Here is a 13951-nt window from a genome sequence, read left to right on the forward strand (position 1 = left end):
CCAGAAATGGGACACTCTGGAGTCACTCCATCCCAAATTCCTCAGGTCCGCTGACCAGGCGCCCTGTACAAGCCTGCTGCTTTCACTGCGGTGCCCTCGCCACCGGAGCTAGGGCACTGGCGGCTGCCCAGGGACAGGGAAACGAGGGGTGCCCACACTGAGCACCCTGCCACGATCAACTTTAGTCCCCGGCTATCTTAGTAGTAATGGCGACAGAGGTTACCAACAACTAAAACCACGACTAGTACTGCTACTACTAAACTCATCAATTTGAAATGACTAGACTAATACTACTAATACATACTCATCAATTTGAAATGACTAGCCCATCCCATCATTCTCAACACTCTAGTGGTAAGGGGCTTCTAGGGAACTGGAACAAGTGGAAGGACCCAGGCCTGGCGTGGGGTTAGGACTGTGTGTGTGTGTGTGTGTGTGTGTGTGTGTGTTTGTGTGTGTGTGTGTGTGTAGGGGGATGGGTTCCAAGGGAGGGCCGAGGGGGGAGGACGGGAGGAGGGGTAGAGTTTCAGGGCGGGGAAGGGGGCGCCGGGGCGCAGTGACGGGAACCAATGAGCTGCCAACTCGCGAGTCTCCGGCGTGACTGCCGAGATTGACGTGGAGGACACGTCAAATTGATCCCCGCACTCCGCAGCCTCCCGGTCAGACGAATTTCTCCTAATCGGATGAAGTTCACCCTAGGCCTGGGGTCGCGGGCGTGGAGAGTGTCCTGGGAGCGGGCGGCGGCGGCGGCAGCGGGCCCGGGGGCGGGCGGCGGCGCTCTCGGCGGCGGCGCACGGCGCTCTTCCAGTCCGCGGCCCGGCCGCCGCGGCTCTCGGCTCGCGCGCGCCCTCCCTCTATGCCTCTCCCGCGGCGGCGGCGCCCCAGCACTCCCGGACCGCGCCGGGCCCAGCCCCGGCCGCCTCGGCGCCAGGCAGCCGGCCGGCCCGCGCGCCATGGGTAAGGGGCGGGCGGACGAGGCGGGGGCGCGGGGGGGGCGGTGTCCCGGCGCCTCCCTTCCCTCGCGCCCGCGGTTTCCCGGGGAGACCTGGTCCCGGATCCCGGACCGGCTGCGTTCTCCGCACGCCCCCAGTCCCGGGAGTGGAGGGGGCGCTAGGCTAGTATCGGGAGGGCATGTTCCAAGTAGACGCGCCAGAGATCGCGAAAGGTCGCGGAGGGCTGGAGCGCGCGGCGCCCCCCTCCGCCGCCCCTGCGCTCATGCCGACTCCCGGGACCCGACGCGGTCCGCTCGCTGGGATTCTGAGGAGCTGTCGGTCACCGTCGGACGCGCCCCGGGTGCGGCCCCTGTCCCCGCGCAGCCACCCTCGGCTCATCCGCCGGTGTTCTCTCCCCTCCCCTCACTCTGGCCGGGCGCGTCCGCAGAGCAGACCTACGGCGAGGTGAACCAGCTGGGCGGCGTGTTCGTCAACGGCCGGCCCCTGCCCAACGCCATCCGCCTGCGCATCGTGGAGCTGGCACAGCTGGGCATCCGACCCTGTGACATCAGCCGGCAGCTTCGCGTGTCCCACGGCTGCGTGAGCAAGATCCTGGCGCGCTACAACGAGACGGGCTCCATCCTGCCCGGAGCCATCGGGGGCAGCAAACCCCGCGTCACCACTCCCAACGTGGTCAAGCATATCCGGGACTACAAGCAGGGCGACCCCGGCATCTTCGCCTGGGAGATCCGTGACCGGCTGCTGGCCGACGGCGTCTGCGACAAGTACAACGTGCCCTCGGTGAGCTCCATCAGCCGTATTCTGCGCAATAAGATTGGCAGCCTGGCGCAGCCCGGGCCCTACGAGGCGAGCAAGCAGCCGCCGCCGCAGCCATCGCTCCCCTACAACCACATCTACCAGTACCCCTACCCCAGCCCCGTGTCGCCCACGGGCGCCAAGATGGGCAGCCACCACGGGGTCCCAGGCACAGCCGGCCACGTCAGCATCCCCCGTTCATGGCCCTCGGCTCACTCGGTCAGCAACATCCTGGGCATCCGGACGTTTATGGAGCAAACAGGTCAGTGGCGCCGGCCTTCGGTAGCCTTCCTAGAAGGGGCGGAATGGAGCGGGGGTCAGGAGTGCGGGTGAGGGGGTCACTCTCGCCGGGCCTCCTTCAACCGGTTTTGGCTCAAGGGAGGGTTCCGGGCTGGCCAGGGAGGCTGAGGGTCCTGGGGCCTTCTGTGGGAGTCCTCGGACATCTTGAACTTTTTATGACAAATATGGAAAATATTTTCCCAAATGGAAGAGCAATCGCCGACCACAAATTCGGAGGCCTGAAATTGCGCTTTTTCATTCTTGCAAAAAGTATGCAAACCCCTATCGCCAGATCTAAGCCAAACAAACCACAAAGTCAATTTTGCGACCTTTTCTTCAGTTTCTTCCAGGGTCCCTCACCATTCCCCAAAGGGCTCTGTCCCTCCCAGGCCCAAAGACTGAGTAAAGGGTGAAAGGGCCGCCTGGCCCAGTGGCTTGAGTCTACAGTAGGCCCCACAGCCTTGCACAGCCAGTAGGCCCCACAGGTCCTGAGACTGAGATCTCGGGTCACAGGCGCCTACAGGTTGTGGCCATCCTGAGGGTGGAGGTACCCGTGGATTTGCCCACGGCCTGCAATGAGACTCTCAGCAATCTGTCTGGGTGTGGAGGAAGGAGACCGGGAGAGGAGATGGGTTGGGGCAGTTTTGATGCGGGGCTGGGGAGAATGGGGCGGGGGGCAGAACTGAACCCTGAGTCTCTTTGCACTGTCCCATGCCCCTAGCAGAATGGTGTGTCCCTAGGTGAGCAGACAGCAGGAGGGTAAGAGGCAAAATTCACTGTAGCCTGAGAGACAGGAGGGGCGTCCTGGATGAAACTGAAGGCTTAGCTCCAGCGGCCTTGGGCCACGTCTCCAGGCCCGTGTACAGGCTTTGTTTCTTCTTGTGGCTCAAACCCAGCCTGGGCCTCAGACTCAGGCCAAAGCTTTTCATGGAGCAGCCCACGGGCAACTGGCAGGGAGGTGACCTGGCCAGGCCTGAGTTCAGTTCTGGAGCTTTCTCTTGGTTTCGTTTGCACACACCTGCGCCAGGAGCAGACCTGTGCCCCGACGCTCTTGGGTGGCTGAGTTGACATTTATTTCGGGACACCTGGGAGTGTGTGACACACTCGTGACACACACATTTATTTCGGGACAACTCTTCAGGGAGTTCTGCACAGAAACAGCTTCTAGCCTTCCAGACGCTTTTTGTGATGTTGAGAAACCCCGTGTAATTTTCTTGAGCCTTCTGTGGGTTTGAACTTGGACCTTTTGGGGCACCAGCTCTGGACAGCGGAAAGGCGGCCTGGGCCAAGGTCGCCAGCTCTGGCTACCAGCTGTCTCCCTGCCAGAGATCCCTTGTTTCGCCTGAAGCGGGTTGAGGGCTGGTGGGGAGGGAGGAGCAGGCCCATCCGCCCTCCTTCTGCGCCACTGGGAGCAAAAGCGAAAGCTGAGGCCTCAGAGCATCTGCCCCTTGGGGGTTCAGAGGAGCCTTGGACTCGCCCTTGGATCCCAGGTGGGCACTTGAAGGCCCGGGTGCGCCCGTCCGGGAGGAGGGCTGCCCACATGCCCTTCTAATCCGTCCTGTGTCCCCGCAGGGGCCCTGGCGGGGAGCGAAGGCGCCGCCTATTCCCCGAAGATGGAAGACTGGGCGGGAGTGAACCGCGCGGCCTTCCCCGCCAGCCCCTCTGTGAACGGGCTCGAGAAACCTGCTTTAGACACGGACATTAAATACACGCAGGTAACCGAGCGCGGGGAAGGAGCCATCCTGCCTCAGGGGAGCGGAAGAGTTGGGGGCTGGTTAGAGAGAAAGAGAAGAGAGCTCCCCCCCCCCCATCCCGGGGTTGGGGGAAGCGAGCTGGGGAGACGGTCAGGGTCTGGCTGCCTGGCCCGGCATCTGCGGGCATATTTCTCTCTTTCCTAGGCGCGCTGGCTTTCAAGGGGATTGACTTGCATTTTGGCCAAGATATTTTTTGCTAAAAAAGCTGGGACGAGTTAACACAAAAGATCGAGGACTGACTCCCTTTCTCTAAATTCCGGATGGTGACTACCTTGACCCCTTCACCTTTTATGAGCACTTTTAAAGAGCTGGAGTGGGCATCACTTTGTCGGAGTTCTTGCCAGGACAGTTAGAGGCCAGGCTTCGCGTGGGAATCATGGCTGGGACAGCAGGGGGAATGAGGACCCCCCGCCCCGAGCCCCCGTAACTGCCTGTGCTGGGGAAGCCGGAGGGCTCGCCTGCTGGTGACAGGCTGTCGCGCTCTCTCCTCGCAGTCGGCCTCCGGCCTCTCCGCGGTGGGCGGCTTCCTCCCGGCTTGCGCCTACCCGGCCTCCAACCAGCACGGCGTGTACAGCTCGCCGGCCGGCGGCTACCTCGCCCCCGGCCCGCCGTGGCCGCCGGCGCAGGGTCCCCCGCTGGCGCCCCCCGGCGCCAGCGTCACCGTGCACGGCGGGGAGCTCGCGGCAGCCGTGACCTTCAAGCATCCCAGCAGAGAAGGTGAGGGGTGCGGCCCGGCGGGCGGCGGGCAGGAGGGCTTTCAAATGAATGTCGGAGCGTTAGCAAGGGTCCCTGGGAGAAAAGGGGGGAGACAGACAGCGAGACCGACAGCGAGAGGTTGGAGTGGGTACCGGCCTAGATTCTTCGCCCGGTTTATGCTTTCATCCTGTTAATTTCTCAGAGTAGATAAGTTTTAGCAGGTGTAAACTGTGTCCCTAGAAAGGCAGGAGGCGGTTGGGAGAGGCGCTAGGACTGTCTCCCCAACCTGTATGGAGAAAAAAAGGCCCCCCTCTCTGGGTGTCATTTCTGTCCCTAGAAAGGTCTAGAAGGCACCCTCGAGGGGCACCTTCCTGTGACCTGCAGGGCTGTGCTTTCTGCGGAGGACCTGCCGGTGGCATCGGAGCCCTGGAGGTGGGTTGGACCTGCCTTGGGCCTCTTCTATGTCCTGCCCGTCTTTTCCTCCAGGTCCGAGCTTTTTTTTTTTTTTTTTTTTTTAATTTTTTTCCCCCAAGCAGGCCTTGGTCTCTCCTTAAACACATCCTTTGGGAAAGGAGACAGCATTTCAATTATGTCTCTAAGGCTAGACAAGCTAGACTCTGAACTCTGTGTGGTGGTTTTGGGATCCATCTTTCTGCAGGAAATGTGGCTGGGGGTTTCCACCTCTTGCCGCTGTCATCTCGCCCTCCCCCTCCTCTATAAATCTGCTCTCTGATAAGCCAACTAAGAGATTTGAGGTATTTGACAGTCAACAGTGTGAGGGGCCTCTTCTTAAACTGATCTTTGGGTTCTAGTTTTTCCTACAACTTGGGAAAAACTCACCTGCTCTTGAGTCTGCATTTTCCTCACCGTGAAAAGAATGACAGGATTTGCCAATTTTGAACCTGCTGCTTCCAAATTTCTGGGCACCAGGAATTTGCAACTTCAGCTCCTCTAGAGAAAGGAAGGAGTCATCCCGGGGAGGGGGGGGGGGTGCCAGCCTCCCTATAAAGGAGGCTGAAGACAAACCTGGGGCAGCATGGGCCACAGGGATGTTCCAGATGACTGAAGAGACCTTTAGCAGCTGACCTGCCTCATACTCACCCAGGCAGAAGTGGGGACAGGTGGCATCCATAGGTAGAGGACAGGCATGTCTTCCTCTCTGGTGACACCCAGGCAAAAAGTTTTATTTCCAAGTAGTTTCATAGTTTCATTGAGACATAATAGCACGATCCATGAAAGAGAGGGGGCAGGGACTAGATGTCACTGTTAACAGTCACGCAGAGGAACAAAAGTTTAAAAAAATTATTTTCACCTTTCTTGGAGCACAAAAATTCTGGGATATCAATTTACAGATATCGAGAATTAGAACTCCATTAAGCTTCAAATTTAATTTAAATAATGTAAATTCCACCTGTTCATTTACAGGAAAATTCAAGTAAAGGGAATTTTAAAAGTCCAGACTCAGAGCTCCTCCAAGCTTTCCCTTTAAGGACAGATAAAGGGTCTCAGGGGAATGTTTTGCTCAGAGCCTTGTCCTTGGACTCCAGTCCACTATTTTCTTGACACCGGAGGTTCTCTGCTGAATTAGAAATCAAAATGGAACTTATCAAATTACATTAATGAGACTAAACATTTAAGTAAGTTCATTTGATTTAGGAAAGTGTAGCCAAAAATTTAAATGATCTCCCCTGGGGTGACCCCAAGGAGCAGGAAGACTTAGAAAAAGGATTCACTAACTTCAGAACGATGAGGTCCTTTTCTAACAGAGCCGTTCTGTCGCAGCACATGTCAAGCACTACATTAGAAACAAGTTATGAAATGTAGGTAATAATTCAGAGGGGACGCTGATAAAATCCGGTTAATTAGAAGTGGAAGGGGGAACTCATTGATGGCTGATTTTTTTTTTAGAAGATACCTTCCTTTCAGAAATACAGAGCTGGGACTTGCCTGGCAGTCGAGTGGTTAAGACGCCAGGCTTCCATTCCACTGCAGGAGGCATGGGTTCAGTACCTGGTTGGGGAATTGAAACATGAAAGATCCCACCTGGAGCAGCCAGAAAAACAAAAACAAACAACAACAACAAAAAAAACCAGAGCCATTGACTGACCCTGGCATTCCTGTCCCTGTAGCCATTATTTTTACCTCCTATCATGGAGCATCCCAGCCATTTCCCAAATCTGCAGCAATAATCAGCTACATTCATTATTAAATTAATAACAATTTCCTGATCCTGACAGTTCTTTAGAGATCCAAGTAAAGGGTCATCGAATAAATCAGGTCCATCATTAAGAATGATTTCTTCAGCTGGCATACAAGTGTTTGTGTTTGAACAGGAACATATAATGAGAATTACATACCGACTTGGGTTATGGAGTTTTACTCTTCTCATTGGCAGAAAAAAACGGACTTGAAAAATTGCCCCCCATCCTCCAAGTGGTCTTTGAAAAATTACAAAGTAATGCAAATCACTGCCTTTAATTTTCAAATCGTTGCTTACAAAATTATCTTCAAAGAAATCTATCCCAGAAAACAGTTTACTACCATTCATTGTTCAGTTCATAAGAACAGCAGGAATAACATTTATTGAACTTCTTCAGTAAGAAAGCAGTTTTTTCTTAGCTGAAAGTCATTTAGTGTTATGAATGCTCAGTAAAAAACAAATACATTTGATCATCTAGTCCACACATGAACAATATACATGTAATAATATATATTATATTTTATATACATATATTTCAGTATGTCCTTCAAATCAGGTGCAGGTGAACATTAACTATTATGCTAAGATAAGATTACTCAGATGTTAAATTATGGATTGCAATTGATTAACTTTATCTTGGTAAAGGGTTGGGGGTCTAGGTTCCCTATTGTTTAGTTAAGAACGTGTGGTTAACATTTCCCATGGATGAAAGGGAACGTTAATTTTTGAGGGCTGTGAGCATAGCAAAGTTCCACTTCATCTACATGTGGATGGGCGATGACATTCTGTGTAGTAATCTCCACGGTTATCCAGACAAGACCGTCTCCTTCCCCTTCCAGACAGGTGACAGACCCCACCAGACAAATGGTATTTACCAGGTTTGCAGAAACTCAAAGTTTCCCGGCTCTGAGGTCCTTCCCAGCCACTTTTTGTAAAGACTAAAGATTTGGAAATAGCGTTTGTAAGATATTGCATTGGCTCAAAGAAAATGTGTCTTTTGTATTTGTTAGAGACAATTCGAGGCTTGTTCCACTCATCTCTGCTCCGGATTAGTTCTTGAAGGATCCTTAAAGCGAACTTTGCCAGGAATATTAGGGCGCAGGCGTCAGTCTGAGAGCCTGCCACCGCCGCCAACCTGCGTCTCCTTTGATGCAGCAGACCTGGGAGACCCTTTTCCAGAATCCCCTTGACATCTCCTCCTTCCCGCCCCGCCCCAGGGTCCCGGTAGCCCTGGAATCAAAGTTCCAATATTTTTTAAAAAGCTTGTCCTCATCCAGCCCATTATGATTAAATGAGCTTGCAGCGCGCCTAACGCCGGCCCAAGCGAAGCCAGCACGCTGCACCCGCTCGTAGCGCCCGGGGTCCAGGAGGTGGGGACGGAAGGGAGGAGAGGTCTTGTGGGGAAGGACTGGTTGAGGAAGAGCTAAAAACACCGCAGGAGGATCGACCCCTGTAGAGTAGAGTGCAGTCTGTCTCTGGCCTCCCGGGTGTTTGTTTTTCACGAGTTCATTTTTTTTCGCTTGTCTCTCAGGCAACCGGCCCTTGGCTGAGAAACCTCCTACTCCGGAGATGTTTTCTAAACAGGCCCTCACCTCCAAGTTTGAGTATTGGGTGGAATGAAAAAATGTGAAAACTCAGTCGGCTGAGCGGCCGCAACTGTGTTTAGGAAAGAGAGCTGAGAGGCAGGGGCGAGCAAGGGTTCTGTCCTGGAAAGGCCTTCAGGTCCTTTCGCCTCCTCTGCGCGCAGTGGTGCGCGCGCGCGCTCGCGCCCCTGGCGCAGAAGTATGGGCCCGGCTCCGCGCGCTCAAGTCGCGGTGCGCCTGCCGCCGGGCGAGGGCTGCTGCGGGCGTAAACAATGGGGAGCTCCCCTTCGCCCCAAACTGAGCCGCCCCCAGATCCCCCCTTTAAAGGAAGGCACGGGTGTGGGGGAGTGGAAAAGAAAATAGGCGTCTTTAGGTGTAAACAATCCTGTGCCTCCTTGTGCAGGAGAAGCCGAGCGGCCGAACGTCGGGAAAGGGAAAAAACTGTGGTTGCACAATAGTGGCGTCACTCTTTTGGCTTCCAGTAGCAAAACTTGGGCCCCTTCTCAAAACCCTAAGCAACAGTGCAACAAGCAAAATGCCGCCTGATCCGGCAAGATCACAGTCACTGACTCCGAAGGTCCCACGCCCCAGTACTCGGTGTGCCTACCGTGGCGAGCGCAGCTGGGTGCCCGGGCTGCGAGCGCAGAGCGAGGTCTGCCGCCCGCCTCAGGCGCAACCACCGCCCACGTCGGTCCAGGCCGCCCGGGACTTCCTCGAGGGGCGTTTTGGTGACCCGCCCCGACTCGATTCCCCCGGCCTATCGCGAGCTCTGCACTGTTTGGAGGATAGTGACCTGGCCGGCTGGGGTCTGGGGTGGGGTGGGGTGGAGTGGGGGTGGGGGTCGGGGTGCCGGGAGGCGGCGTCCGAACATCTGAACTCCCCGCTCCCTACCCGCGACGTCCGGGATCCGAGAGCCGCCCCGCCCCGGGCCGCCTCGCTCTGCAGCGCTTCCTTGCGCCCCGGCCCACTTTCCTGAGCAGCGTGGGGACCAGGCCATTTCGCGGAGGGGTGGGGGAGGGTCTGAGTTATGGAGCATCTGCCGGAGTGCCCGGAGCCGAGAACCGCGGCCCGGGCTGGGCAGGCGAGGGGCTCCCGCGGGTGGGCGTCGAGGGCACAGGGGGTGCCTAGTCTCGTTGCCTCCTTGCAGTGCCCGGCTGTGGAGCGCGCGCCGCTCCTTCCTCCTGGGACCCCGCGCTGCCCATCGCGTAACTGAGCATCGCGGTCCGCGGGTCTGCTGCTCCGCGCAGCGCCCGACAGTGACCCCACGCCCTGTGCTTCCTCCCGCAGTGGCCGACCGGAAGCCGCCCAGCCCCGGCGGCAAGGCACCAGACGGCCTTGGGAGCTTACACGGACTACCCATCCCGGCCTCGACCTCCTAGGGCCGCGCCTCCGCGAGCCGAGCCCGAGCCCGAGCCCGGAGGCAGCGGCGGAGCGCGCACCCGAGGATTCGCCGCAGCCGAGGTGCCCATCAGCCTGGCATCGCCCTGCCCCGCGCCCGGAGGCCGCGCGTCCTCCATCCTTCGGGGTTTTCGGCTTCTCTGAACTTTGGCTTCGGACTGTTACATCCTCGTCTCGACCTTTGGTCCGACGCGGCCTCCCTCGCCTGGCGGCCTCCAGCGTCTTTTCCGACTTCGTCCCGGGCCGATCGGCACCGCCCCTGCCTCCCTCCCCCTCGTGCTGGCTCTCCCACGCCTCCTTTCTTCCTCCCTTTTCTATCTCCTTCCTAGCGACCCTCCTTTCTTCCCTCACTTTCGGCCTCTTTACGTTCCTCTCTCTCTAGCCTCCTTTCCCCGCTGCGTCTTCCCCGTCTACGTGGTCCCCATCCGGCTCCATCCGCTACCTCCTCTCCTGGGCCTTTAGTCACTACTCCGCCTCTCTTCATTGGCCTTGCTTCCTCCAGCCCTACCACCTTGCTAAGAACCCCCCTTCCCCCCCTCCCCGAACCCCCCTCTCGACAAGAGAGCAGGACAGGCCCTCTGGTCTTTAGCCCCCACCTCTCAGGGGCCCCCATGCCTACTCGAGGCGGAGGCTCGAACCTGGGAATTGGAGAAGCTGCAGCGTTTATTTTACATTTTATCACAATGAACCCAAACAAACCTTTGGTGAACTGTCCCTTCTCCTCCCTCCCCCAAGGACATTATCTGGAAGTATTCTTGTCTGGATTTCTCAGTGCCTAAGGACTGGGTTTCTCCTTGCTTGCTCTGACGTGATGTCACCCCAAATAAGGTTGAGGGCAGGGGGGCACCTGCGGCCACTGGTGTTTTCTGTGGTTAGAAAACCATTCCTACCTTGGAAGTGTCCGCTCCCACTCCTCCACACCCAATAGGAGGGAGTCCAGCATATGGTAGACATGTCTGCACTGTTTTTGTTTTTTTTTTTTGTATTCAGGAGTCAGTCCATTTGTTAATTTAAACCACAAACTGCTTCTGGGTACAAAGGTGCAATCTGACTTCTGGTTTGCAAAGGAATGGGTTGAAAAAACCCAGAAAGTGTCCTCTGGAGCAGAACACAAGCTCTGTTCACTGCTTCCAACTTCAGACACTCTGGAGGCAGGACCCTGGACATAAAACTGCAATCTTTGTGGTCAGAAAAATGTCACTGGTGAGAGTCTGACATCACCTGTTAACCATGGCTACCTTTGAATAAAGGAAGGCATCTAAAAGTCTGCTTTGTAAGGGCAAGCCAGTCTGTGTCCAGCCTGGAGTATTGTGTAGATATGTCTCACCGACTTAGCCCCTGGGTTTCCAGCGTCAACACTATTAAGAGGAAATTGTTTTTATTGGTTTACTCCTTAGCACTTGCCACCCAGATTGAGGTAGAAGTGAAACAAAGAGGAGATGACCATTTTCAGGGATGGTCCCTGAAAATTCAAAGTAGCAAGGCAGAATGCAGGAACCATCCTAAAATGAAGTTAATTCTTAGAGGGAAAAAATGGGCAGAAGGCAGTAAGGATTTTTTCAGAACACTTTTAAAAAGGTTCTAAAGCTAAAGAAAATTATAAGAGACTATTAAGCAATCCAGGGGGTTCTTAGTGCAGAGACGTCTCTGCTACTTATTTTATTTTTCCTCCCTGTGTTTGGTTCTCTAAAACTGATAGCAGAGATTTTTGAATTGAAGATTTTACTTGTAAGAGAAGCTGTCTGTTTGGAGGGAACTAGTGGGGAAATTATTTTCAATGCATCTTACTTCAATAGTACCTGCTGGAGGTATTCATCAAAATTAATGAAAAGAATATCTTCCTGTTTTCATATAGAGGCTTTTATTCCAGTTCTTCAAAGTTTCTTGCCTATTAAAAAAAGTTCCATTTTATAGATAGGAGTATCAAGGATTAGGGACCTAGTTTATTTCTCTGGATCACATGCTGCAAGCTATGGATCACAAGGTCTGGACAAGGAAACTGGGTGACATCACCTCATCAGAGAACCAAGATTGGGGTCCGAACTTGGAGTCTGGGGTCTTCAGTCTTCCGTGCCAGCATTTTCTGCAGAGAGGCTGCTCATAATGGTAACAGGAATAAAGCATTTAGATGAGCTTATGTGCTCAGTCATCCAAGCATCTCACATACCCCTCCTTGTTGCCCAGAGGACTGGCTACCTCGGGCAAGGAAGAAGGCACCTCAGCTTTTTTGAAGAAATGAGAAGAATCCATCTCTCATTGCTGTCATCTTTTTCCCTCTGCCACTTCTCTCTCTGTGTTTGGGTTGACTGGGATCATGGATGAGAAGAACCTTCTCACTCTGTGTTTGGGTTGAATGGGGTCATGGATGAGAAGAATCTTCTCACTCTGTGTTTGGGTTGAATGGGGTCATGGATGAGAAGAGCTGGAAAATGCAGCCCAGCTGGAGGATGCCCTGTGCAAAGGGTGGCACTTTCCACGTCTGTCCCCTGTGGCTCCTCCTGTGGTGTGGCTGGAGGGGGGTCTTCCAGGGTCCCCGGCTCTCAGGGCACATTCATGGGGGGGAGGGGGGCGGTGCAGCATCCAGGCACAGGGCCAGCGTGCTCTGTAACATCCATCCGATCTCCTTCCTGGAGGCTGTGGGTCCTGGGAAATCCCAGCGGGCTTAGGTGAAGCCTCTACTCCACCGGGTGGGGAGGGGGCCTGTACCCTCGCCAAGCCTCGTTGTCCTGAGTGTGAAATGTACCCTCCCAGGTCGTGACATCACTGGAAGCCCGGCCCTGGTGTTGCTTCACCTGTTTGGAGATGATTATTTTTTTCGTTGTTAACAAAGGGCAGGAGATTCGTTTTTATGAATGATGGAAGGATCCAGAATTGAAATATTTTCAAAAGAGCCCATTAAGGATTGGATTTTTTTTTTTTTTTTTGTTCTCTGTGCACACAGCTCTGTGGAGATACTGGGGACTCATGGTAAGATTACAGAGTACTGTGTCAGATCAAATAATTTGAGAAGGAATCACTCCTCAGAGGCAATTTGCACTAGCACCTGCCTTTTATTATTTTTTAATTTAAGAATAAAAATTTTTAAATGAAGAGACGTACCCCAAAATAAACAAAAAAGATATGCAGTCACTCAAGTCACCCTTTGATTTGTCGAAAGAATGGAAGTTATATATATATATATATATATATACACACATATATATATATATATATATATATATATATACATTGTTAGAAAAGTGTAGCAGCACAGAAACATTGAAATGAAAAGGGAAAGCTTCTTCCAGTCCTCATCTGTCCTTAAAGGTGAACGTTGCTACAGTTTTGTTTTGTTTTTAAATGATTCCTTCCAGGAAAAAAAATGCAGACCACAGAACCCTGTTTCTGTGTGTGAACTTTCTGGGTTCATCTAGTGCTGTGCTGGGTGCACATGGGTGGGTTCTGCAGGTCTGATCTCTGCACACCACCAGCTCCAGCATATCCACTTGATTCTTGTGAAAGGATGCATATCAACAGGGTTTTATTAGAAACAGAGTATTTGTAAAAAGGGCTAGCTCCATGCTTTAAATGAATAAAGATGGAATTTTGTGGCATTCTTGATTGGAGGATGGGCTTAGAATGGATGGTGAGAACTTCCCTTGGGAAAGGTGGCTGCTTTGGGGCAAGGAGGAAGAAAAGTCAACAGAAGGGCAGGAGACACAGAGCTTTGTCCTTCCTAAACACATTCTGGTTTGTCCTGCGGGTCACCGAAGGATGCTCAAACTTACCAGGGGTTGAAGAATGCACTTTTCCTTTCCTTCTAAAGGAGAGTGTCTCTCTGGGTCGGAAAAGAGAGATGGAGGCAAAGGGGTGGGGAAGACCCTTGTTTGAAGAAATACTGGATAGCAATAAAATGTAAACATCCGACACTGGCCCGAGCATTCTTTTTACTTCTTCCCAAGTAATTGAAATCTGTGTGGCATTAATCTCTTGCTGGGTGGACCCCACTTACTGACAACTGTGTTTCCCTGTTTGCTTGTTTCTTGACTCCTGTTAAGGAGGGTGAGATTTATTTAATGGAGTGGTGGTCTGGGTTAAAGCCCACTATAGATTTTCTGGCATCAGTTTTTCTAGCTAGAATTACATTGGTTGAGGTTTTTTTTCTTTTTTCAAAAGAAACTCTACCTGCTCCATGTGAGGCTTGTTTAATATGAATTTAGAACCTTGCCAGAAAATGCCCGAGGAACTCAGCCGAAAGGACTGTGCATCCAGGCAGGCTGTGTAATGAGAAACATTTGATTCTCCTCTTTTAAT

The 13951-nt window shown here is 53.5% G+C and overlaps 1 protein-coding gene across 2 annotated transcripts; it reads left to right on the top strand.

The window, feature by feature from the left end:
* Positions 1–683: 683 nt before the first annotated feature.
* Positions 684–10218, top strand: PAX1 (paired box 1). 2 transcript variants are annotated; one of them, XM_065921338.1, is made up of 5 exons: positions 684–957; positions 1381–2010; positions 3600–3742; positions 4276–4505; positions 9562–10218. In XM_065921338.1, exons 1-5 carry the CDS (start codon positions 684–686, stop codon positions 9800–9802), a joined length of 1518 nt encoding a protein of 505 aa, XP_065777410.1. In that variant the 3' UTR covers positions 9803–10218. The 2 variants fall into 2 exon arrangements, with proteins under 2 accessions (XP_065777410.1, XP_065777409.1); XM_065921337.1 differs by having other exon boundaries at positions 4276–4498; positions 9548–9779.
* The last annotated feature ends 3733 nt before the right edge of the window (positions 10219–13951 follow it).

Source organism: Muntiacus reevesi, chromosome 2 (genome assembly GCF_963930625.1).
Source record: "Muntiacus reevesi chromosome 2, mMunRee1.1, whole genome shotgun sequence".
Taxonomy (NCBI): domain Eukaryota; kingdom Metazoa; phylum Chordata; class Mammalia; order Artiodactyla; family Cervidae; genus Muntiacus; species Muntiacus reevesi.